The 25,469-nt window shown below is 40.5% G+C and overlaps 1 protein-coding gene across 2 annotated transcripts; it reads right to left on the reverse strand.

Moving 5' to 3' along the window:
* Positions 1-1,573: 1,573 nt before the first annotated feature.
* On the reverse strand, positions 1,574-9,299 carry DYNLT3 (dynein light chain Tctex-type 3). 2 transcript variants are annotated; one of them, XM_027054047.2, is made up of 5 exons: positions 8,999-9,287; positions 6,823-6,864; positions 4,379-4,502; positions 3,665-3,742; positions 1,574-3,377 (listed from the first exon to the last, which is right to left on the reverse strand). In XM_027054047.2, the coding sequence occupies exons 1-5, from the start codon at positions 9,185-9,187 to the stop codon at positions 3,301-3,303; spliced, it is 510 nt and encodes a 169-aa protein (XP_026909848.2). In that variant the 5' UTR covers positions 9,188-9,287; the 3' UTR covers positions 1,574-3,300. The 2 variants fall into 2 exon arrangements, with proteins under 2 accessions (XP_026909848.2, XP_026909849.1); XM_027054048.2 differs by lacking the exon at positions 6,823-6,864 and having other exon boundaries at positions 8,999-9,299.
* Positions 9,300-25,469: the final 16,170 nt, after the last annotated feature.

Genomic DNA, 25,469 nt, shown 5'->3' on the forward strand with positions numbered 1-25,469 from the left:
AGCCTTCAGGACAATATAAAGATATGTATTTCAGCATGAATAAAGTCAGGTTTGCATTACTGGATAAGCCCGGGCATCAAATTCCCCGACGGGGTAAGGCAGAGCTGCAAAGAAACCTCCCCACGTAGTCTACACTTTTATGGGATCCCAGAGTGGGGATAGTTGCCCACGTTTTGTCCTTTAGGGAAGATACGTACCATACCAGTGGTGCCGCAAGTGTCTGTTCAAAGTCCCAGCTTTGTCTCTGAGATCTTTAGAAACCGCTTTGGAAACAGACACTCTTCATGAAGCAATGGGGGTGATGTCTAAATAGTCCTGGATTGTCAATATATCCTACACATCCAAGGATGACATAGAATGGCATTAAGTGGAACTTCACTGGGAATTACAGGGTTTGCAACTAGACATGGTGGGCTAGAATCTCCTGGACCACTTAACATATATTGGTGATGGCCATCTAAATCCTGTAAGAGCTGAATGTGTAAGATCCTTTTATAGGGAACTTCACAAATATGCAAAGCTCAATTTTACTGAATCTTTCTGGCCGCAAAAATAGCTCCACCTTCTGGATTTTAAAATAAATTGCTCTTGGGTACATTGTAACACGTGGGGTGAAATTTTCAGTTCATGTCTCAAACTTTGCTTTGGTGTCTGCTATGTGACCGATCTACTTCCTTTGTCATAAAGAGTCAGAGTGTTCTCCCACTTTTAAGAAACGTATTGAGGGGGACACCTGGGTGGCTTAGTTGGTTAAGCATCCAACTCTTGATTTTGGCTCCGGTCATGATCTCCAGGTTCGTGGGATTGAGCCCCACGTTGAGCACTGCGCTACTTGGGATTCTCTCTTCCTCTCCCTCTGTCACTCTGCCCCTCTCCCCTGCTTGTGCTCTTTCAAAATAAACATTAAAAAAGAAACTTATCAGGAACAGACAGGTTTTTTGTTTACTCAAACTTTGAAAATATAATCTTCACTATCGTAAGATTACTTTAAAAATGTGATGATGACTGTAGGTGGTGAAATGCTTTCAGTGACTCATAATTAGATAACACCCAGCTTGGGAAGAAGAGTAAAAAAGTACTTTTTACTAGAGAAAACGTAATGAGATGTTGCCATCAACTTAGGGCAGCATACTAGCACTTTACAAACATAAAATTGCAGCTTTACAAAAATCTGACTTAGTACTTAGATTTGAATACCCTAATTTTATATACTTAAAGTCTTTAATTAAAAATAAAAACAGCAACAACTCAATTGCAAGTTGACAAACAGGGCAAAATTCCTGGCCAAAAATAGTCATTAAAAGCTAACACATAGTTGCAAAATGTATTTTACGTTGACTTTTTAAAAGTGAAATTTTGTGTTAAAATCATAAAATATAAGGCCTAGAATAGAAGCTATTAATTATGCCGTAACGTTGCATACTGGCTTCGGGCTGCTATTTTACTGGTATTTACTCTGTATGCCGTATCTATGTGGTCTGACATTCCTTATTCCTTCTTCCTACTGAGAATTTCCTAGAGTGAGGACGGTGCCATTTCTTTAACTATTCAATGATCATACAAGAAGCAAAAGTACAGCACGGGAAGATAATCTTTATTATATTTTAAATAAAAACAGAGCAGATAGCAAGTTCACGAGGTATTTTTGATTATTATTCCTTTAAAATCAGGCCTCAACAACAATAATCAAAAGCAAGCCTTAACTGCACAGATATTTTGGTCACTATTATAATCTTCAAGGGCACAAAAGCCAGCAGCGCAAAGTAAGATGAAGGTAATGGCTATGAGAATTTTTGACGTGCCAAAAATGTAGCTCCCCACATGAAACTCTACCCTTGTATTTTCTTAATGTTCTTCTTAAACATTGAACAATTACTGTTACACAGCAACATATCAAACATGCACATAGTATTCCTACAAGAATACTATGTTAATATTGTCAGTATTAATACTAAGCCTTTCCTTCCCCTCAAAATGCAATGAATCATGGTTCTCCTCCCTATATATTAGTGTTAGTGGTAATATGCAAAATTATTTTTGTTTTCTGGGCTAAATAACCAGATTGACTTCGCGTTTGGTGACCAGCTGTGTACCCTAATTTTTCATCTTTTATCTTCTTACTAAATTTAACTACATTTTATAAGCCCTGAGATATTCATTAACCTGCTAATGATTGTATACTTTGAATTTATACTTTATTCCACTCAATTTGAATCTCATGTAATAAGTATTTAAATTATTTACAGATGGTTGTAACTAAAGCAATGACAAAATTTGCTACCTGTCTAGTTATACTGCTAGTAAGGCCTTTAACTAAGAGTTGCATATTTTATGCGCTTTTTTTTTTTTTTTACTTACTGGAAGCAGTTCTTAAAATGACATCTCTAATTCTCTGTCAGCATTAAGTGCTTTTCATTTTGCTTACTTCTACATGGATAATCAGATTCCTTTTCTTCTTGTAAAACAATTCTTTTTTTTCTGCCCTGAACATGTTAGTTGTTCAACTGAACAGGTGCCAAAAGAAACTTGGAATTTGCACAATACATTGAGAACTATAATGTTAACAGAGAAATATACATATAATAGGAATTCAATAAATGTTAGCTCTACATGAATTTAGTCCATTGTAAGGCAGCTGTTAGTGTCATGTACTTTTCATCACGAGGTTTGTTTCACCACGGAATGCAAGTTACCAGATTTAATTGGTCCTCACATGTAAATCTAAGAGTTTGAAATTTAAAAAAACATTTTGACAGTCCTCAGAAAAAATGAACAAGTCAATGATGGCTGTTACTGTAATAATAGCTGGTATGGAAGAAAACTATTTTCCAGTAAATTAGATGTACAACTAAGGAGAAATCAAAAACTAAGAAATGTTAGCTAATTATCATTTTCTCCACATTTATCTTTGCAGCATTTTTTTGTTCATATACTTATCCCTGTTAACTTCTCTGCTGAAAGAGAATTTTATTATCTGAACAGATTTCTCCATCTCCTTACGCACATGTTAGTGAAAAGCCGGTGTAAATATAAGACTGTATTTTCATGTCATGCCATATTTGTTTTTGTTTTTTGCCAACATTAAATTTTTCCCATGTAAATGATGCTGTGTAGAATGAGCTAATCTGCCAACTTACTATGAGATGGCTTTTGCTTAGAATATTCAGTTTTTGTTGAGAGCTTTTGAAGCATATTGCACGCTTGTCATCTAATACATTAACAAGTAACTATTACTCTTTTTAGAAAGGATACACTGACAAATTCTTAATTTAACGGCTTTGGCCGGACATTTTTACTGTGTCACAGGACAATAGCAATGGCAAAAACATTGACAATACAGTTCATGGTTCGGTTCTCCCATCTCACGGTACAGGTTCCTGAAACACACACAAAAAAAGACTTTGAAATATTAGCAAAATACTGAAATTGCCAAAATATTGAATATTACTAAAATATCTCATTGGTTTCAATATCTTATTTCCTGCAATTTGTTACATCTTCACATTTTGTATTTGTCTGAGGCATGCTTGTTTCTAGGTACATAGCAATCCGGTTGATAGCCTTTTCAAAATTTAATGAGAGCTAAATAAGCGTTTGATAATAAGTGCACTGTGTGGCTTTACTAGAAGTTGGATTTTGTGTGAATCAGCTTAAGGTCTCTTACCATCAGATGTAGTATCCCAAAAACATGAACTGGCTGTGTGAAAGCCATATGCACTCCTCTGGACCACCGCACAGGTCACTAAAAATAAAGTTGCAGCATGAGGACACTTACAAGCAAAGGAAAAGATATGTAAGATCTGAGTGTTTGAGTTCAGGCTCTAAAAGCTGTAAAATAACAGAAAACAAACATTCGCTGAATAGATTAGAAAAAATAAGTCCTCTTGATTACTGCCATGATTTTGCCTCCACTGGATCCAGTCTGTTGCCCATTGCCATAACTACTGGTGATTGTAGTGCAGGAAAAATCTGGGCCAAATCAGGTGCCTCATTCCATGGGCATAATCCAGACACAAAAATGAAGAAAAGATGACACTGGCTAAACAATTACTGTGTGGCCCTTCACAGTCCTACACAGAAGGAGGCACAGAGCTACTGACAGGAAAACAGTGGGGCCGAGTGGGCTTCCCTGGAAAGAGGTAGCTGATGCAAATGCAAAAGGTGCTGCTGCAAAGGACAAGTAGGTGGTTGCTTTTGAGTAGTGAAAAATCTCCATCTTTTAGGTATTACCATATATTATCTTTGGATGCATAAGCCAGAAGCCCTTCATATCCTATTAGGATTCAACTTGTGTATCATTCATTTACATGCTCTAAATTCAGAAAAGACCATGAGGACATAGGGGAACAGACTAGTGAGGAAGGACATGGATACTTACCGATATATTTATAAGCTTTTCCCAGCTTAACCAAATGTGTTAAGGACTGTTCCACGATGCTTGCAGTCCATTGGTTGATGTTATTCTGGTTATAATCTTCACCTCCCAAGACCCCATCTATACACTAAAAGGGCAGAGGACAGTTAAAGACATATACAAATCCCAACAAAAGTTTATTCATAAACATTTATAACCCCCAAAAGCATCTTAGAAAATATGCATCTGGTAAATATTTATTATGCACTGCCTCTGTTTTAGAATTTTCAACGCATATTTCCTGCACATATTATCTCACTCTGTGAGATACTATGGGCCATATAAAGATAAATATGACATGGCCTCTGTTGTAAAGAGCTAGCAGAGAAGCTAACAAAAGAAATCTGTAGCCCAAGAAAGACTAATCAAAGATGATAAGTTATCTCATAAAAGGATTATGGAGGGGAAGTGGAGACGAAGAAAGGGTGATATTAATTGGTTAAAGAATGACTTTGAAACAGCTGGGATTTGAAGTAGGTTTCAGATGCTAGAAACAAAGGATGACGCTAATTTAAAAACAGAATTCTCATGTGTAATAATTACATTTTCATTTATATTATGTAATTAACTTAGCTAGAAAGCTCGCACCTCCTGCCACTAAAAGTAAATCAAGAAAGAGCACTTTTCAGGTGCTCTAGAACAAGCCAGTTAAGTAATTTTCTAGTGCCCACTCACATCCACTTCTGATATCTGACAAAGAGTGCTGGTTTAGTATCACAAGCTTAGTTGTAAGGTTGCTTCTGCCACCTAGTCACTGTGACCTTTTGTCAGTGACTTACATGCATTATATCCACATCCAGAGGTATCTCACAACCTCTTAGAGCCCCTATTTTCCTAATCCTGAAAGTAAAGATAACGGCCTCATCTTATCAGGTTGTTGTGAGGATGGGGTAAGATCATGAATGTCAAGTGCTCAAGCACAGTGACTGTGACAGAGTAAGCACATATGCAATGTTAGAGATCACCCTCATCATTATTGCTGCTGCTGTTTTATTTTTTCTGGCTTCATTAAGATGTAAGTGACATAGGGGTGCCTGGGGGGCTGAGTCGGTTAAGCGTTCAACTTCACCTCCGGGCATGATCTCGTGGTCCGTGAGTTCGAGCCCCGCATCAGGCTCTGTGCTGACAGCTCAGAGGAGCCTGGAGCCTGCTTCTGATTCTTTGTCTCCTCTCTCTCTCTGCCCCTCCCCCACTCATGCTCTGTCTCTCTCACTCGCAAAAATGAATAAATGTTAAAAAATCTTTTTTAAAGATGTAATTGACATAAAACATTATGTAAGTTCAAGGTGTCCAATGTGATGATTTGATACACAATAATTTGATACACGTACATATTGTGAAATGATAACAGTAAGTTTAGTTAACATATCCATCTCCCTATGTAGTTATCACTTTTTGCCTTCATGGTGGAAACATTTAAGATCTATCTCAGCAACTTTCAAGCATGCAATACAGTATTGTTAACTAGAGTCTTCATGCTGTACTACATAGTTCTAATACATGATTCTGAACTATTAAAATATGGCAGGATTTTCAGGTGCCTGCCTGGCTCTCAAACCTTGAGTTGATCTAGCTGTACAAGGCTAGTTCTGGGTGAGCTTGTGCCCTAGAACATTCAGACAGGCGAGGCACTGTCTCAGCATGGACTGAGGAGGTGCTCAATGTCCAGAGGGCAAGCCAACCTAGCCCAGACTAAAGGCAGGTAGGGCCTGTTAGGACACAGACCTAACCACCATACCTACAATACAAGGTTGCCTTCTGGGCCAACTCATTTTTTTTCTAGGATTTGGTACAGTGAAAAATGACTCAGGACTATTAAGTGTTTATAAATACCTTACCCACAGTATAGTCTGGATGTGATATGACTATAATAATTCAAGTTCCTTTGCCAGAACTGATTCCCAAATAGAACTTCTTGTCTGTTTGCCTACTAGGAGGACCAGATTTCATGTTTCAAATAATTTTCTTAAGATTTTGATTTAGCATATCAGTGTCTAGAAGATGTTAACTGATTATTTTTCAATTATATTGGGCTAAAAAAGCATATTTCTACAGTCTTTTGACATATACAAATAGCTTACAGACATAAAAGTGTGGGCGTGTGAGATACACATACACACATACTTTTATAGCATTAACATTTAAAATAATATTTGGCCTACTGGAATACAAGTTCTTCCATTCAAAAGACAGCCCATCAGTTTTAGAAAAAGGAGACCGGTGTTCTAGACTAATACTCCAACATCACTTTCAGAGTTAGCCCCAGGATGCCTGATAGTATACAACAAAACATAGAGGTACCCCTATAAAGAGCAAATATTAAAAATCTTGTTTTAATACTAAGGTCTATAACTTTGTACTGAAAGTCAACAGAACAAGCTTCAAGATGAACAAGATGTGTAACTCACCTCTTTAACAATATTGTGAGCTTCATCAACATTGAAGCCAACCTAAGAAGGGGGGGGGGACAAAAGATACAGCTGCTTTCAACACAGATTTCCTTTTATTTGTAGATGTGATGACACACAGAATACCCTAGGCTGGCCTGGACAGGTGTTAGTGACAGCAGACCATAGGGGTGAGGGGTAACATCAGGTCTATGGAGGCTGCTAATCCCACCTAGAACACTTCTAAAACTTCTAAAATTGCAGAATGTGTTCCCCACCTACCTCCCTCGAGATTTTGATTCATTAGGTCTGGGGCACAGCCTGGGCAACCATATTTTTTTTTAAAGAGCTTTAAGTGGTGATTTTGATGAATGCCCTAGGATTGATAATGTTTGTATTATAAAGCTCAGGAAATCGCAGGAGGAGATAAAGATGTATACACAGACATCAGTATATAGGAAATGGCTACAGCAAAGTGAGAATGAAGTGGTCCATGAGAAGAGACTGATTAATAGATGGTTTTCAAATTTTTTTTAACTTATGCTGGGCAACAACGTGGCTTTCCTGAATTAAAGATAATGAACATGGGTGATCATTCTAAATTAATGTCACTTTAATACTATAATAGGTCTGGCAACTTAATCTTTGCTGTGGAGTGGCTTGATAGAATTCTGAGTTAAAAGCAACTATTAATGACATCCAAGTGTCCTAGAGTAGAGAACTCGGCTATGTGATAAGATTGTAAACTAAACCAAAACTCTTCAGGTAATACATGAGTTGTTTCCATGGAGACAAGGTGCTTTATGACATGACCATTTCTGTAAGTCCCACTATGAAACTTAAAATTAGTTCAAAAAACAATTCTGGGGATAGGTATCATCTCAAGCACAGATTTAAAATATTTTCAAATCATTTAATTACACCACAGACTTCCCCAACAACAAAGGGATAAAAATATTCTAAACAATTAGGATTATGAAAACAGCTCTCACGTTTTGACCCTATGAAAATGATCATTTTATCTTAAGGTCATTGTCTATTTTGAAAAGTGGCCTACCAATTAAATGATGTTCCTTTCACTTCAATTTGGGAGGTCAGTAAATCATCAGGTAGTACTGGGTACCATGGTGACATATGTAATTGTATTTCTCTTTATATTTAGGAAGTGCAGCAGTACAGAACCCTCTTGGGAGTCAGGAGACTAGCACTTGTTGTGGGATATGTCTGAGAGTGAAATTGCTTGTGCCTCAATTGCTAAAATAAGAATACTTTCCCACTAACCTACATCACAGAACGAATGAAGTTAAATATGGCTGTAGCTTCTGCGCAGTGTCACATCCCAAAGATGGATGAACCAGAAGCCCCTTCCACGGGTCTAATAACACACTATTTTCTGTGGCACCTCCTCCAGGTGCCTACTTTTTTCTCACTGCACCATTCACCTGTGGCTACCATGGGACAGAAAATGTCTTTGTCTATTCTGCCCTTCAGCCTTGTCACAGGTTATTCTGGGATCCGACAGGCCTCATCCTCCTAGTGGTTAAGTGAAGCCAGAGTTGTAGGTGTTTGCCAGAGGCCTGGGTTCAAATGGAACATCTGTCATTCCTGGTAGCTTTGACTCTGGGCAAACCACTTAGCCGCCATGAACGTCAGAGTCCCTATCAGTAACAGGAAGGTAACAACAGACACCATGGAGTTCCGGTGAGATGCCGGGAAGCCCGAGTCAGCAAGCAAGGGCTCGTAATCCATGAAGCACCTCCTACCAGTCCACCCAGACGAGGGTGCCGGGCAGGGGGGCTCTGCCACCTGCTTTGGGGACGCCAAGGGGCAGAGGAAGCCGCCCGGCAGACCGGTTTCTAAGGCCCGTCTCGCAGACGGGCGGCGCCCGACACCCCATCCCCACCCCCCACGCACCCCGAGTCCGTCCTTCCACCCCTGGGTCCCGGTTCCCCCGCCCGCCCCGCGCGCTCTTAGCCGCCCCTGCCACCCCGGCTCTCAGCCCACCCTCAGGACCTCGGGGTCGGTGGCCGGGCCGAGCCAGGTGGGGCGGGTCCCGGCCCTGAGGGGAGGATCCGGGCCCGGAGGGCGCCGCACCCCAACTCTCGCGGCCGCCTGGCGCCGGAAGACCACCCGGTGGAGACTCCGCGCCGAGGCGGGCGGGGGCGGGGGTCGCTCGCGGGTGGCCGAGGGGCGGTACCTCGTCGCAGTGGCGATGGTACTCCTCCATGGTGGCGCGTAGTCTCCTGCGGGGCGGAGCGATGGGTTGGTGGAGATCCGCGGCCGCGCACTGGCCTTTTAGGAGACTCCGCCCCCATACGTGTTTCGGGGCGGCCCCCATGAGAGCCCCGCCTTCGTGTAGAAAAGGCACCCCCCCCGTTGGGAGCATGGGCAGGGTTCTGCGCGATGGGAGGCTTCTGTCCCGTTGCTTCCGACCTCTCTGGAAACAAGAGATGGGTGTTAAAGAGCTGGAAACTGTGACAGTGTGATCAGATGGGGAGACCTAGCGTCAGTCTACAGTCCGCAGTGTTGTTTGAGTCCCCACTGCTGTATTTATGTGCACGTATTCATGTCATTACCATCTAGCCAACAATTGTAGGTAATGTAATAATGGACAAGCCGCTTTGATTTGTCCACTTACTAGCTCCGTTACTTGGGTGAATTGACCTCCTACAGCCTCATGTGAAAACTTAAATTTATACCTATTTCACGGTTGATTGTGAGGATCAAATGAAACGCTCTGTACATAACTCCTAAAAGTAAATGCTCCTATGCTGGTCCTCCTCAATGACTATGTGAAAAGAAATATGTGATTTCTAGGACACAGGGTACAAATATCCTGAATTAAATTCAAAATTTAGCAGAACAATGATTACATTTATCTAAAAATTACTAACTTCCAGATGATCTTAAGGACTTCCTCATTTAAACTTCTAATAACCCAGCAGGTTTGTTTCTGGTACCATTATCCCATTTTTCAAGAACAAACTGAGGTACAGGGAGTTTAAGTAATTTGCCAAACTTTACAGATCCAGTATGTAATAGAAGGATTTAAACTCAGGTAGTCTGGTGGTATCACCCAAGTTCTTAACCTAAATTAGTTTTCTATTGCTTCTATAACAAGTTATTATAAATTTACTGGCTTGAAGCAGCACAAACTTACTATACAGTGCTGGAGTTCAGAAGTCTAAAATGGGTCTGCAGGACTATGTTCCTTCTGGAAGTTCTACACCCAAATCTATTTACTTGTCTTTTGCAGCTTCTAGAAGCTGCCTGCGTTCCTTGGCTCGTGACCCCTTCCTCCATCTTTAAAGCTGTCAATTTAGCATCCTTTCTCCTCTCTGACCTCTACTTCCATTCTCCTACCTTCTCCTTCTGTCTCCCTCTCAAGGCCTTAACTTAATCATATCTGCAAAGTGCCTTTTGCTACATGAGATAACATATTCACAGGTTCCAGGGATTCAGATGTCAGCATCTTTTGCGGGGTGGGGTGGGGGAGTGGGCACATTACTCAGCTTACCTCAACCGCTATTCCATCTTACTCACTAAAATCAAAGTTGGAAGGCTCATTAGTAATCTAGGCAAACTCTCTTATTTTACAAGTAAAACTGGAGCTCAGAGAGGTGCAAGTAACTTGGACAAGGGTACATAGGTATTAACTGGACCCCTGGGCTTCTGAATCTCAGGCCCTTCCATCTCTGCTCTCATTTTATGAACTGTTTACTTGATAATGTGCAGTTTGTTACTGGTTCTCCTAAACTGTGGTTCATGTCAAAGCTGCTGCAGAAAAGCTGCATTGGTACTTCATAGAGGAGGAAGGCTATTTCTCCTGTTGCAGGATATTTTGTATACCAGAGTTATTATACTGAAGTCATTGCAGTATGGTGACAGAGATTATGCCTACTTGTTTTGTGGCTGATAGTCCTTCAATTTCAAATCACAGAGAAACAGCTAACTCCCATAAGAAAGCTTTTCTAGAATTAGTATTTATTTCACTTCAAAACTATTCTTCATCTTTGAGAACCAGAGTTCATTTTTCAAGTTTTGAGGTACCACTTTGGGAATGAAAAATTCTGTATACTTGAATAAGACACTTAAAATCACAGTTATTAATGTTCTCACTAGGAGACCACCATATGTTATGTAAATATTGAGGGAACTCTCCAATTTGTAATGCTAACCCTGCTTTGCTGTGGGTTCCGTTTCAGGCATCTGCTTCTATAATCCTTTTGTTTCTAGTATGTGAGCTACTTTGAGTCAAGATTTTCACACAGTACTGTTTTAAGGCCTTTATAATATCTGGTCCCAATATGATAACATGAATTTTCTTCCATAGCACAAGCCATTATTACAAAGGAAAATTGCATGGTAATACATTTCTCCGAATTATCAAGAGTAAAATGCTAATTTTTAAATTGCTTTATTTAGGGGCACCTGGGTGGCTCAGTTGGTTAAGCATCCAATTTCAGCTCAGGTCACGATCTCATTGTTTGTGGGTTCAAACCCTGTGTCAGGCTCTGTGCTGATTGTTCAGAGCCTGCTTCGGATCCTCTGTCTCCCTCTCTTTCTCTCTGCCCCTCCCCTTCTCACGCACACGTGCTCTTTCTCTCTCTCAAAAATAAATAAACATTTAAAAAATTGCTTTACAGGAACTCTTGGTGGCTCAGTCGGTGAAGTGTCTGACTTTGGTTCAGGTCATGATTTCATGGTTCGTGGGTTTGAGCCCTGCATTGGGCTCTGTGTAGACAGCTCAGAGCCTGGAGTCTGCTTCGGATTCTGTGTCTCTCTCTCTCTCTCTCTCTCTGCCCTACCCCACTCATGCTCTCTCTCTCTCTCTCTCTCAAAAAGAAACATTAAAAAAAATTGCTTTACTTAGAATGAAAATGGTTCAACAATGGGCAGGAAATAGAAGATATAAATGGAGAAGTTACTATGCTCATATACACTTTCTCTCAAAAGCTGGTCACCAATGTAGATGTGTGAGGAGAAATGTCCTACCTATGAGGATTGCTCTGCTATGGAATTAGTCTTTGGAGGATTGAAAAGAACAGGATTTGAACCTTCGCTGCAAATCAGAATCATAGGAGGAAGTTTAGACTAGACTAGACTCCACCTCCTGAGATTCGGATTTAATTGCTCTGGAGAGGAGGCTGGCATCAGTAATTTTGCAAAAGCTTCCCCCCTGCCCCCGTGATTATAACATGCAGTCAGGGTTGAGAACACTTGGTGGAAAATCCTTTCTTTCCCCTTATGGAAGTCATTAAAACAAGGTAAGATCTCCTGGTAAGATTTAAATACAGCTCTGCAGGAAGTTAGAACAATAAATTATATTAATTCTTGGAGCTTTTTTGTGACCTGTGATCTGGTCATTCATTTATTCATCAAAGGTTTACTTAGTACCCACTGTGTACCAGGCATTGTGTTAGAGCAGTGGTTATCAATCAGGGGAGATTTTTTTCCCCTTCCAGGCTCCTGCAAACATTTGATAACATCTGGAGACATTTTTTGACTGTCATCATTAGAGTAGATGCCACGGGTACTGCTAAACATCCCACAACGCATAGGACAATGCCCCACAACAAAACTTATTTTACACACAATAATAGTGTTGAAGTTGAGAAACCCTGTGTTAGATAGGGGTGAAAATAGAGACAGGAAAAATTCTGTGTCTCTATGGCATTTATATATATATTTTTAATGTACATATGTATATGTGTGTATAGGATGTCAGGTAGTTATGTGTCACAAAGATGATTTAAGCAAAGTAAGGGAATAAAGTATGATGGAGGAGAGGCTATTTTGGGTGAGGTGATAAGAGAAGGCTCCTCTGAAAAAAATATTTAAGCAATCGTTTGAATGATGTAAAGAAGTTAGATGGGAACTTGAAAGTTAGATGAGATAGGAAGGGAATGGTCCTAATTTCAAAGTGAAACCAGTTATGGTTTCTAGCTACATTCAGCCCTTGGAAGCATGAGCAGAAGAGTAGGATCAACCAGGGTTGGGGTTTTTCCAGGCGATTTTAACTGAGGAAGAGAGGATCATGGGATTTGAACGCATTTTCAGAGGAGGGTCTGTGCTAATAGATCACGGATTCCAAGTTGGGTAAGTAGCAATGAACAGTGAAAAAGTAACAGGGTCCTTGCCTTCAAGATCCAAATGGGGTCAGAGAATTGCTTCGGTGAGGGTTTTAGAAGAAGTGATATGGGAAGAAAGAGAGTGAGGGTCAGAAAGTTGGATGATTGAAAAGAAAATATTTTTGAGGCCAAGATCCAAGAAGCAAGGAGGATCCTTTCCTACTTGGTGCCTCCTTTATATCGTACTGTGGGCATGGAAGCCAGGTGGGGGTGTGTGTAAGTGAGTTACTAGGAGTATAAGAAGCTTTGTATTGGTGTCACAGCGAGGGGACAGTGTGCTTATCAGCTTCTCTGGCTTTTATTTGATGCCTTCCTTTGGCTTTTTGGTATTTGAGGTCGTCTCAGGGGACATGAGTGAAGAGGGTAGCTGAGTACAAAGCCTAGTGTACTGTACCACGATTAGCACATTGGCTAGAGGGAAGTAAACAGGAACGAGGGAAGAAACAGAAAGACTTTCCTTTACAGGTTGATGCCTTTCCTGCAGACTCATAGATTCTATATGAGATATCTAGCTTATGTTTTTTCCTCTATTTTCTGTCCTTGTCTGTGCCATGATTTTTTATTGTGATTTACTTCTTGTTAGTGTAGCTAAAGGTGAAATTACATTTATGTCTCTGGTACGCTCTGCTTGTTCACACAGTCGCGAGACAGTAATAAGAATGATTTGGGCTAAGGTTTAGAGGATTCATTTATTTGTGTGTTTTGGCCCCTCCTCGTGCCATTTCTAGCAAAGGTGGTAAGGTCTGAACCATTTGTTGAACTAAAATTTTTACTTATGTCATGGGCAACCCATGCCCCATCTCAGGCACAAATCACAAACTTGAAGCAAATCTGAGGACTCAGAATATTTCCTTGCATCACAGAGGGGAAACAAAGTTTCTTATTTAGCGTCTCTCTCTTTTAGTGGAAATGCTGACCTTTTGATTCAGGGTATGGAATCTGACCCTATTGTCCATTATAGTGCTTTATTGCCTTGAAAGGAACCATAAACTGGTTAAGAAATAAATGTACTTCATGAGTCAGTTCTGTACTGATTCACAGAAAGAACAGGTGCAAGGAAACCTATTAAGTCTCACCCAGCTCTTAATTTCTGTGATTCTTCTAAACCATGTCTCATAAATGACATTTCTTGATGATTTTGAAGAACTGAAATAAGGTATTTACAAGCATCAAAATGCCTTCATTAAGTTTAGTCATTTTGCTCTTCAAAAATCTACATCCTTATCAGAAGAAATAATTCACTGTCCAGGTTTATGTGATAATGAACCTCTTCATAGTCAAAGGACATTATAAATATTTATTCATAGACCAGATGAGAACCTTTAAAGTGGTTAATTTTAAAGCAAAGCAACTTTTGTACAGGGAGAAAATGACACTGAATATGAACAGAATGAGCATTTGTGCCGTGGTTTCCACATAATAAAGCATTTGCTAAGCACTAATGCTAATCATGTATGTTTATTCAACACATGATCCGTCCCTGGTTTTCAAATGCATAATCAAATATAAACATATATAGATTGACCTCAGTTGACACTAAGGGATTGTGCATATACCGTATTTCTCATTGGAAGAATCATCATTATATACCATCCTCCTTAGGGAAAGATACGGATGATACAGATGTTGAACAATGTGCTGAGGCAGTATGATTAAACACATTTTCTATTCCTCTATTCTAAGGTATAAAAATTAGGGTTCAGGGGCGCCTGGGTGGCTCAGCTGGCTAAGCATCCAACTCTTGATTTCGGCTCAGGTCATGATCTCATGCTTCGTGAGGTCAGAGCCTGCCTGGGATTCTCTCTCTCCCTCTCTATCTGCCCCTCTCCCCCTCAAAATCAACAAACAAACTTGAAAAAACTAGGCATCAGAACTGATGGAAATATTCAAGGCTCAACTGTCTCTTTCCAGACACAGACAAGGGCATGGAGAACAAAAAAAATGTTCAGGAAGGGTTTTCTGCCCACTAGGTCTTACCTCTGTTTCACCCGTAGTTAACGTTTGATGGAATGGCAGATTCAGAGCCTGGAGACTGCCAGTCATTATGGTGAGGACATCAGGTACCAGTGTCAGGAATTTGTTCAGATGTGAAGAAGGCCCTCACTGGGGGGTTTGCACTAGGGACATATCTCTTGGAGGCATTTTGGAGTTTGGTTTTTGGCTATTTGTTTTAGGAACCACCACAAAGTGAAAAAAGCTGTGATTTTCTTTGATTCTTTGTTGCTAAACATTTGACATTTGAATTGATCCAAGTCACTTGCCTTTTTTTCAACCTAAATCCAGGCTGGTAGAAAATGTCCCTCAGCAAACCAACTGGGGCCTCCATAACTCTGTGGCATCCACCCACAGTGGAGTTTTCACAGCAGCAGGGGAAACCTCTGATAATCCTCTGGTGTGCTCAGCTCTGGTTCTCCACCAAGACTATTACAAACATTCTCTCACTCTCCAGCCCTGTGAATCCAGAACTTTCCTGTCACTATCTGCATTTTGCTTCCCACTTCACTGAGAAGTGGAATCCATCATATAAGGCCTCCTTTAACTCCTTGCCCACTGACATAAGAACACATATGAATGCCTTGCTGTTCTTTGCTTCTCTTAGATGTGGTAATCCCAGTTCTTTGACACTTATTCTTTCTTACAGACTATGGAAAGATATTTTTCTTCTTTATCCTTTGCTTTTCATCTCACTCCCTCTAGGGCTTATTGTAACTGCCCACCTGTTTGTCTTGTATCTCTCACTCAAGTGTAAACCTCCTGACTAGAGACCAGGTCTATCCTGCTCCTTGTTATATTTCTAGAGTGGAGATCAGTGTGTGATTCAGTAAATGTTTTTGTTTTCTGATGAATGAATGAGAGCTAAGAGGCGTGTGTGGTGGGGCAGAGTGGTGTTATGGAACCAGAATGTTCTATGGTTCAATTTCAATTATTTTGTTCCTTTTGAAGTCCCCTATGTTAATCTTTACTGATAAGTTGCCTTTCGTCAACAAAGCAGTGGTATCAATGGAATACTTACCTGTAGTTGCTCGTTTACTTCTAGGTCAACAGTCTATGTTCTTGACCACTTGTCAAGTTTATGGCATTCATACTGTGCCATACTACCAAAGGACTGCTAATGTGTAAATTTCTCAGTAAATTATTTTTCAGAAAGTTCAGTAATAAAACTCGAGAAGGGGAAGCTGCAGGAGAAAATGTTTTGATAGAATTATACTTACTTATTCCTTCATATTTACTGGAGCATTGCATAGTACATGTTAGATACCAATGACATGGTTGGACATAGTGTGTTTTTCCCAAAAGAAAAGCATTCATCCGTTTACATATACACGGAAAGTGAAGGTCAACTTCAAAAAACAGTATGTCATCCACTAGGGGAAAAAATTATTTAAGGCCTATCATTTAGAGTTTATATTTGAGGTCAAAATAAAATGAATCATTCACTTCCACCTATCACACACCACATTGTGAATTTTTCTTAAGAGAAAGTAGGAGGAAAAAGCAGCATAAAATATGTTTCTATGTCACCTTTATCTCTGAAGCCTGAAACAAATTTTGGTGCTTTGCCTTTGCCCAGTAGACTTTGATTTTTTTAAACTTGTAATAAAATTAAATACATATTTTTATTTTAAATAACTATATCAACAAATGTTCTTAGATGGCGTGCTATGTTGTAGCACTAGCCTGGACTTTAAGGGATGGGGGAAGCAGGGAAGGTGATGCTCTAGCTCAGCTGACTCGTGGAAGAGGGCAGATGGTAACCAGGCTAAGGGCAGTGAAACTGCCAGGAAGAAGTAACAGAATGTTCAAAAGCATGAGGCATGAGAAAGTACAATGTATGCGGAAGACTACAAATGCTTCCATTTGGCTAGAGAAAAGGTACATGTGGAAATATAAAAGTGAGAGTCCTGCATATGGCGGGGGCGGGGGGGGATATGCAGGGTGTGGAGAAGAAGGAACACAGATGTTGAAATACTAGGAAACATTCACATCTAAGAGATGGGCAGCAGAAGAGCCCCCAAAAAGACAGAAAAAGCAATTATAGAAGAAGTGATATCACACACTGAAAAACCCACAGGGCGGTACAGTAGGTAAATTACAGTAATGAGTAGTTTTTCACCCCTCCTTATACCTATTCTTATTATTATGTAAATTTTCAGTGCCCTCCCACTCTGACTCTAGGTTTGATCATATGATATACTTTAACCAATGGAATGTTAGCAGATGTAACCCAAACATATTTGAAAAGCAGGTTGTACAATTGGGCCTATATTGTTGCATCTCTGGTCTGGGAAGGACTAGCCCCAGTAGCTCATTGGGCACAGCAGAAGGATAAACCACCACCAGCTAAGCCTAGCCTAAATCAACCAACCTGCCCCTGATCTGCATACTTGTGTTGAAATAATCAGTTATTGTTTTTTTTTTATTTTTGTTTTTGTTTTTAGTTTTATTTTTGAGAGAGAGAGAACCTGAGTCGGGGAGAGGGACAGAGAGAGAAAGAATCTTAAGCGGGCTCCATGCACATCTGGCTCAATCCCACCACTCTGGGATCATGTCCTGAGCCAAAATCAAGAGTTGGACACTCAACTGACTGAGCTACCCAGTCGCCCTTCAATGATTGTTGTTTTAAGCCACTAACTTCTGGGGTGGTTTGTTATGCAGCAAAAGCTGACTAATACACAGTTTCAAAGAGAGAGTGATCACTGGTGTGGAATGCCAGAGAAATCCTTCTAATCACTTAATTCAATTAAGTGATTAAGTGATTAGAAGGATTCTGCTGACTATAATCAGAGCTGTTTCAATGAAGTGGTGTGGCCAGAGGATTTGACACACCTGCAGAGGATTTGAAAAATATAAAGATAACACAGTCCACCATTTTGTGGTGATAGACTGCGAATGCAGTGTGGAGAGATAGAGGGCAACAGCTAGAGGAATATGGATAGTAGAGATGTGAGTGCTTTTATATGCTCAGGAGACAGAATCAGCAAAGAAGGAGTGGTTGAAAACATAGGAGAAATAGGGAATGACCTATGCAAAGTGATCCCTGAGCAAGTAGAAGGAGATGATCATTAACACAAAGAGGAAATCGCCTTGGTTAGAAAAAGGGATTCTTCTCCACTGAGCTGGGAAGAGAGAAATAAGGGTTGGAAAAAAGATAAGTTTCCAGGAAAGAAGGGAGAAGAGAAAGGAAAGTGAAACAAGTAGTGCCCATATTATGGTTTTTGTATAAGTACAAAAGGGTTTTGGTTTGGGGACTTTGCAAAGTCACATTACAAACAGTGAGAAGAATGATAAACCTTAATTGCTGCTATTAGGTGAAGAGAAGAAAGACTTAGTCCAGAATGGAGTAAAGCTCAGGATGTTCTACCAACTAAAGCTGAAGATAAATTTATACCGGTAAGAATACATGCTTGTATGCTTTCTCTGGATAGGCTTTGTAATTCAGGTCTAGGAGTAAGTGGGAAGTTGGAGGGATTCTAGTTTGGAACACTGCAGGGCAGTGTGATAGAAGGCAAGATATACTGAATAGGAAAGGAAGTCGTGTCAGTACAACTGTGTGATACAGCCATGAGCAACAGAAAATCTTTCCATATGTAATAGCTTAAGTAAGTAAGAGATTAGTTTTCTGATACAACAAAAAATCCTGAAGAATGGATCTAGAGTCATGGTGTAACTCCAGTGTCATCATTGTTAACATCAATATATTGTTCTTCTTCATCCTTGTCACATGGCTTTGATCTTTGTGGGCGCAGTATAGCTGCTGAACAATTGCATCGTTACATCTGAGTTGCAGGCAGGAAGGAGGAGGGAGTCAAGGGCTTTCTCTTAACGAAGTTTTCTTCAGGAAGGGAAGCATTCCACTGTGACTTCCCATAACCTCTTTGGACATAATTGTATCACATTGCAACCCTTGTTGCAAAGGAGACCAGAAATTCAAGGTCTCAATTTTCCAAACTCTATTGTACAGGGAGGCTCAGGGAGGAGGGGTTTGATATTGAAGTGAACTTAATGTAGAGTGTCTGCTACAGAAGTGAGATCAAGAAAGAGCTGACACACTGCAAGAAAGCGGAGAAACCAAAGGTAGAAACGTTCAACAAATTTGAATATCAGATATGGTGAAGATAAGAGAAGGTTAAGTGCTATTGGAGGTTAAAAATTGTGGGGTGAAGGAATTTAGGGAATGAGAGGTGATCATTGAAGAGCCCATGAGGGGAAATGTCTTTCAAATTCAGAAGGTTACAAAAATTAATGCTAGAAGGAATCTTCCATATGGATATTGACATTTCTCAAAGAAATGGACGGACTTGGGGCTTGAGTAAAGTACAAAGTTACTATTGCTAATAAAGAAAATAATATTCTTTTCTGTATATTACATCCGTAAAGAAAACAAGTTCTCTTGCACATGTTTATTTTTTTTTCAATATATGAAGTTTATTGTCAAATTGGTTTCCATACAACACCCAGTGCTCATCCCAAAAGGTGCCCTCCTCAATACCCATCACCCACCCTCCCCTCCCTCCCACCCCCCATCAACGCTCAGTTTGTTCTCAGTTTTGAAGAGTCTCTTATGCTTTGGCTCTCTTCCACTCTAACCTCTTTTTTTTTCCCTTCCCCTCCCCCATGGGTTTCTGTGAAGTTTCTCAGGATCCACATAAGAGTGAAACCATATGGTATCAGTCTTTCTCTGTATGGCTTATTTCACTTAGCATCACACTCTCCAGTTCCATCCATGTTGCTACAAAGGGCCATATTTCATTCTTTCTCATCTGTTGCACACGTTTAAAACCTGCAAGAAGTCAGGTGACTCCCAAGAAAATCAGACAGCAGGTTCAAGAGCAAGTTAATATTAACTGATCATGTCATTAGCTATTGCTCAAGGTAATACCTTAAACAATAACCATCTATAATGTTTTCGAAGTCTCTTGATTGGCTTGGCGACCTGTGTTTTGCCAATGTGGGTGGTGTCCGTTTATTTCAGCTTACCTCATTCATACATCTCTGGTCAGCTGTCTGGTCTAGGGCAGCCTCAACTGGGATGACAAGGCTCTGCTCCCTGTGCCCTCTCACCTTCCATCAGGTTAGCTGGGACTTACTCTCATATAGAAGAATGAGTCCAAGAGAGAAAGCAGAAGGATGCAAGGTTTCTTGCCACCTAGGCTCAGAATTAGAACAGTATCACTTTTTCTGCATTGTGTTGGCAAAAGCAAGTCTCAACTTGGCCCCCATTCAAAAGGTGGAGGAAAGGACTCCACCTCTTAATGGGAGGAGCCGAAATATCACAACGCAAAGGGCGTAGATACAGGAGGGGGAGAATCGAAGCCATTTTTGCGATCAATCTACCACATTGTTTATTTCGTTGAGTCATTTATTGAAATTCATGACCATGATAAATCTGACTGTATCTACTTCCTGAAAATAAGCATAAATGCTTACAGCTTGACTAAGTGGCTTCTCTTAGATTACTTAGACGAGATGGCTTGAAATGGGAGTAGGTGGTAGTCATAAATATGAATGGCCATAAGCCACTTAGAAGTTTGAATAGTTCTTTTTTTTTCCAGGTTGAATTGCCAGCTCTAGTAGCTACTACACATACTGAAATCTTTTACCATTTCTCTCATCTCAGCAGCCATGTAATAATGTACAGACTCACCATTGAGTTTCTTGGCTCTCATGTGCCTAATTTATTAAGCCACTTGTTAGAACACTGGTGAAGCTCAGGCAGACAGTTATAGCTTTCTGCCATTTCCACGAGAGTGCTGAGAGAGGGGAGAGAACTTTTTGTAAACCCAGTGATCCTTCACACATCCGACACAAACAATATCAAACCTGGTGTTCTCGAAGCTGTGACTACCAAATGTTCTCCTGACTGTTCTGCAGTCAGAGCAAACACACGTCCATCTGTGTCAGCGCAGCTCATTCTTTCCCTTCCTCTTCCCCTCTCCTCTCGTCCCCTCTCCAAGTTAGCTCTGTGTGAACACAGGTGTAGGAAAGAGTAAAAGCAGAACACTGGCCTGCTTTCCCTAGATGAGTGAGTTTCTCTAACAATGACGCTTCCAAATGCCACAAAGAAGCTGTTGTCAGGTTGTGGGACCAGAGTGGGAACCCAACTCCCTCACCAATTGTTCTTTGATGCATCACTTCAGGAGCCATGAAACAGGGGAGATTTAAGAGCAGGAATAGCACTTCACAGAGTTCACTGAAACAATTTTTCCCTTGAAAGTCACTTTATTTTTGGTGGTACGTTCCATGCCAGTGTGTTTAAAATGTCACTGAATCAAGCTTTTTATTAACTTGTCAGTGTATCCAAAGTGTTCCACAGAACCTCCATGGGGGATTTTCTTGTCTTTTAAACCTACACATTGCCACATAGGCTTTCCTCCCTAATTAGCATTGACAGGTTCTCTTTAGTGGAACTATCCCACTCTCAGAGTACAAGAGGGAACGTGTGGGTGGAAATAGATTTGGATCACTTGCTAGACATGGAAAGAGAAACCAACAGTGCTAATGGCATATGGCTGCGAAGGGAATATTGAACGAGTAAGTCCAGGGCAGTGAAGTCATACAAGTCAACAGTGGATTGAGGTAATAACACAGGCTGCTCATTTCAAGAGAACTGGAACATCTTGGATGCTCTGGGGACTGAGATTTTCCCCAACTCAGGGTCACATTACTGAGTCCACAACCTTAGTTCACATTGTGGAATCGGAGAGTGTTCTGTGGCTACTATTACTCAGTGTGTGGAAGTCTCGGCTAGTCAGTTTCTTGGTGTCTGGGTGTTTCCCAGAACACACCTTCCTTGATTCCGCTGATTTGTATGGCCGTGCACTCTGGATGCCCATTTGGTTTCCTGCCCTTTTCCCCATTCCAATGTACTTAAATTTTGAAGGGATCATGAAAAACCTTCATATTACTAGAAATTCATTCATTTAGCCTCAGGTAACATCCAAATTCATTTGATACCCACAGAAATAGGCTAGGAACGTGTTAGGTAGTTTTGGTAGAGTCAGCCCTATTCTTTTGCCCAGAAGACTCCCATCTTTGTAGCATGATTTTGAGATGTTAGACCCTGCCTACCACTCAGACATTTATACGAACAGCTTTCAAGCAGACCCAGGTTCCTATTATTAAAGAATCATTTTGACCAGATCTAAGTTTAAAATAAAATCATCTGCAGTTTCCATTCAAATTCCATACTGTACCCAAACATGGTATTCAAAGTTAAGATCGTGTACTGTCAGGCCTCTGGTTTCAGCTTTAACATGTAAATAGCTTGGACATTGCCACTGTCCTCCTTATGACAAGAAAAAGCTGAAATAAAAAATCAGTGATTTTTCTTGGACCCCTCAGAGAACTTAGGTTACAAGGCAAACCACTACCCCCAGAGAGAGGTGAATCCAGAGTTACAGCCAAGATCTGTTTACCTAGAGCAGAAGTGGCTACAGCCATAAACTCGTAGGAACACTTACATGGTAATTTTGAGGAACTGAAAAGAGGCTGAGTGTGGACCAGTAAGAAATTCCTGGGGATGCAGTCTTGTGGGGGGCCCACACGTTTTGGGGATTTATCTCCAAGAACTCCACCAGTTTCTCATGGTGAAGAGCTGAAGAAGATCCCCTGATAGCTCTGACAGTGAAAGGGGAAAGAGTAGCCATTGTGAAATATGCCCAGAGTATTCTCTGTGACAAAGGCCTACTCTGCGAAGGGAATGACTTTACCAGAGTCTTCTCCCACTTTGAGAAAGGGCATTTCTCCTACTCCATTCCAATCTAGACTTCCTTTCTTACCTAAGAGGAGAAAAATAAAGCTAAGAAATGCTTGTGAAGGCCACAACCCAGGGACATAGGCCCATTAAAAGAACTGAGATTTCATCAAAAGCTTACAGAATGCTTTTGCTCGCCAACACCTTACTAGCACACCAACAGGGCTCCAGTATAATAATGGTGGATTGTAGCCGACAGAGCAGCAAGGAGACTGTCTGAGGAGAAGTACTTACAGAAGCCCAAAGTCAACAGGGGAGGCAAAAACAAGGACACTGGAGGAATTTGAAGCCTCTAGCCCCTGCAGCTACAGCGAACATTAAACAGAGCCCAACTTCTAGCCAGATTAACACGAAACCTCACACAAAAGGCCTATTTGCCAGAGTGCCTATTATCTAGATAGCATGTCTGGCTTTCAAGAAAAAATTCAAGCTATGTTACAAGGCAATAAAAATCACAGTCTGAAAAGACAAAACAAACGTCAGAGCCACACTTGGTTCTGACACAGATTTTTGAATTATCAGCCAGTGGGTTTAAAATAACTATGATTAATATGTTAAAGGCTATAATGGATAAAATAGACAACATACAAGAGCAGATGAGTAATTTGAGAGGTGGTAAGTCTAAGAAGGAGTAAAAAGAATGCTAGAAAAAAAAAGCATTGTAATAGAAATGAAAAATTCCTTTGATGGGCTTATCAATAGACTGGACATGGCCAAGGAAAGAATTATTGAGCTGGAACATAGGTCAGTAGAAACTTCCCAAACTGAAGTGCAGAGATAGCACACTGTTTGAAAACCTTCAGCAACATATAAAATAATAATTTTCACTATAATTATACTTACTAAGCAATTTAAGCAAATTATATTTACCAAGCAATTAAAACAAATTTTGAAGAAATACGAAATTGTGTAAGGATCATGCCTTCCGATTGAAAAACTGTATTGGTCCATAAAATGTTTCCATAACTTGATTACTCATAATGAACTAATTTCAAAAGAGGAGGAGGATTTCTAGCAAAGGTATTAATTAGTGTTTTATTTGAGACAACTGGAATTATTACGGAAGCAGCCTATGCATATTGCTTCAGTTGTTTTAGTAGAAACTAAATAACGATGGCTTTAACAAGAAGGAAGGTTTATTTCTCTTCCATATGAAAGTCCAAGCTGATAGAACAGAAGGATAAGGAAGCCCTGGTGAACAGAATTATCAAGAGACTCACATACCTTTCTTCCTGTTGTTGTACCAACCCCTTGGGTATTTTCCTCATCTGCAGATTCAAAGGAGACTCATCATCACCATGTCTGTTTTAACCAATGGGTGAAAAAAGGGAATACGAAGTAGGGGCCAGGTATCTCCTTTGTATCCTAGAGATGCACACTGGCACATGGTAGCCACAACTAATTTAAAAGTGGAGGTTTCTAGTACTAAAAATAAAAAGAAAGAATGAGTACTGGATACATTTAGCAGTCCAGGCCACAATCCATTCTCTGGCCACCCAAGCATTCATGAATACCACTTTCTCCAGGGAAAAAAACACAGCCATGTGGTTACCTTATCTAACTCAAGACTCAGCATCTCTGGGTGATGCCTAGTTCTTTTTTTTAAGTGTTATTTAAATTCCAGCTAGTTAACATACAGTGTCATATAAGTTTCAGGCATACAATATAGTGATTCAACACTTCAAGGTGATGCATAGTTCTGTTAGGTTTGCATGCAACTTCTCATGTTCTGGTAACCTTCAGACAAATAATCAGCCTTGTCACCGTCCAATATAACATGGTGAGGAGGGATAGGATAACCACAGTTATAGCTTTTATTCTGGAAAGAGGAAGAATGGGAAGGACAAGACACTCATCATCCATGGCAGTTACCAGATTCTGCTGCACAGATACTGTGGGAAGTTCCTGCCCAGGCAGTGGAGTGCCACCGGGTTCTACTCTGGGAGTGACTCCCTTGTCTCTTATTCTGGAGGGCTACATTTGAAATGGGTATCAGAAAGTATACCCTTCCAGGGGGTTGCAAAATTCTTTATATCTCAACTTCTGCTGGTACATATTTGAGGGAGTAGGGGTTGTTTTAGGGTTTAAAGAGGTTTTGTCATTATAATTCTACCAAGAATGTCAGAAAAGTGCTAGTTTACTTGCTTTCAGTCAATTCCATGCAAAAGTAATCAAGACAAGTAGTTCTTACATTCGCCAGCACTTTTGTTTACTAGCCTCTGTACTCAACCCTTGTCACCTTCCTCAATGATTTTTTCTTCTTCCTCAACATAATGGTGGTGGCTACCTTGAAGTTACTTGCAGCAGTGAGCTTGGGAGTGAAGGCAAAACCCTTAATCTGAACTTTCCTGCTAGTCTAGCTCCTATCGCCTGACAGAGAACAGTCACATGAGATACTCGTGAGAAAGGCTTTAGAGCCACAGTCTCATCTCAATGGTGTTGGGAATACGGAAGCAGTTGTTACTCCAAAGGTACCAAACCTCCAATTATCCAATTTTCAATTTAGGTAGTAGACTACAGGCTGAGAGCATCTCTTGGCGGAACTGTATCTCCTTTCACCTTTGCAAATTGGTTAACCCTTGACTGTGTTCAGTTCTTGACTGTAGTACTCTGCTAAAAGAAGCCAAGGAAGACCAACAAAGTGAGTTTTGTTAACTGCTTTCCCATAAGCTACAAGCTCACTAGGCAAGTGGCGTGCCTTTTGATGCACTGACAACAGTTTTACCAAATGTTTGCTATGACATAACGGGGGTCACCATCTATCCAGACTGCGTTATCTGTTT

Source organism: Acinonyx jubatus, chromosome X (assembly GCF_027475565.1).
Source record: "Acinonyx jubatus isolate Ajub_Pintada_27869175 chromosome X, VMU_Ajub_asm_v1.0, whole genome shotgun sequence".
Classification (NCBI taxonomy): Eukaryota; Metazoa; Chordata; class Mammalia; order Carnivora; family Felidae; genus Acinonyx; species Acinonyx jubatus.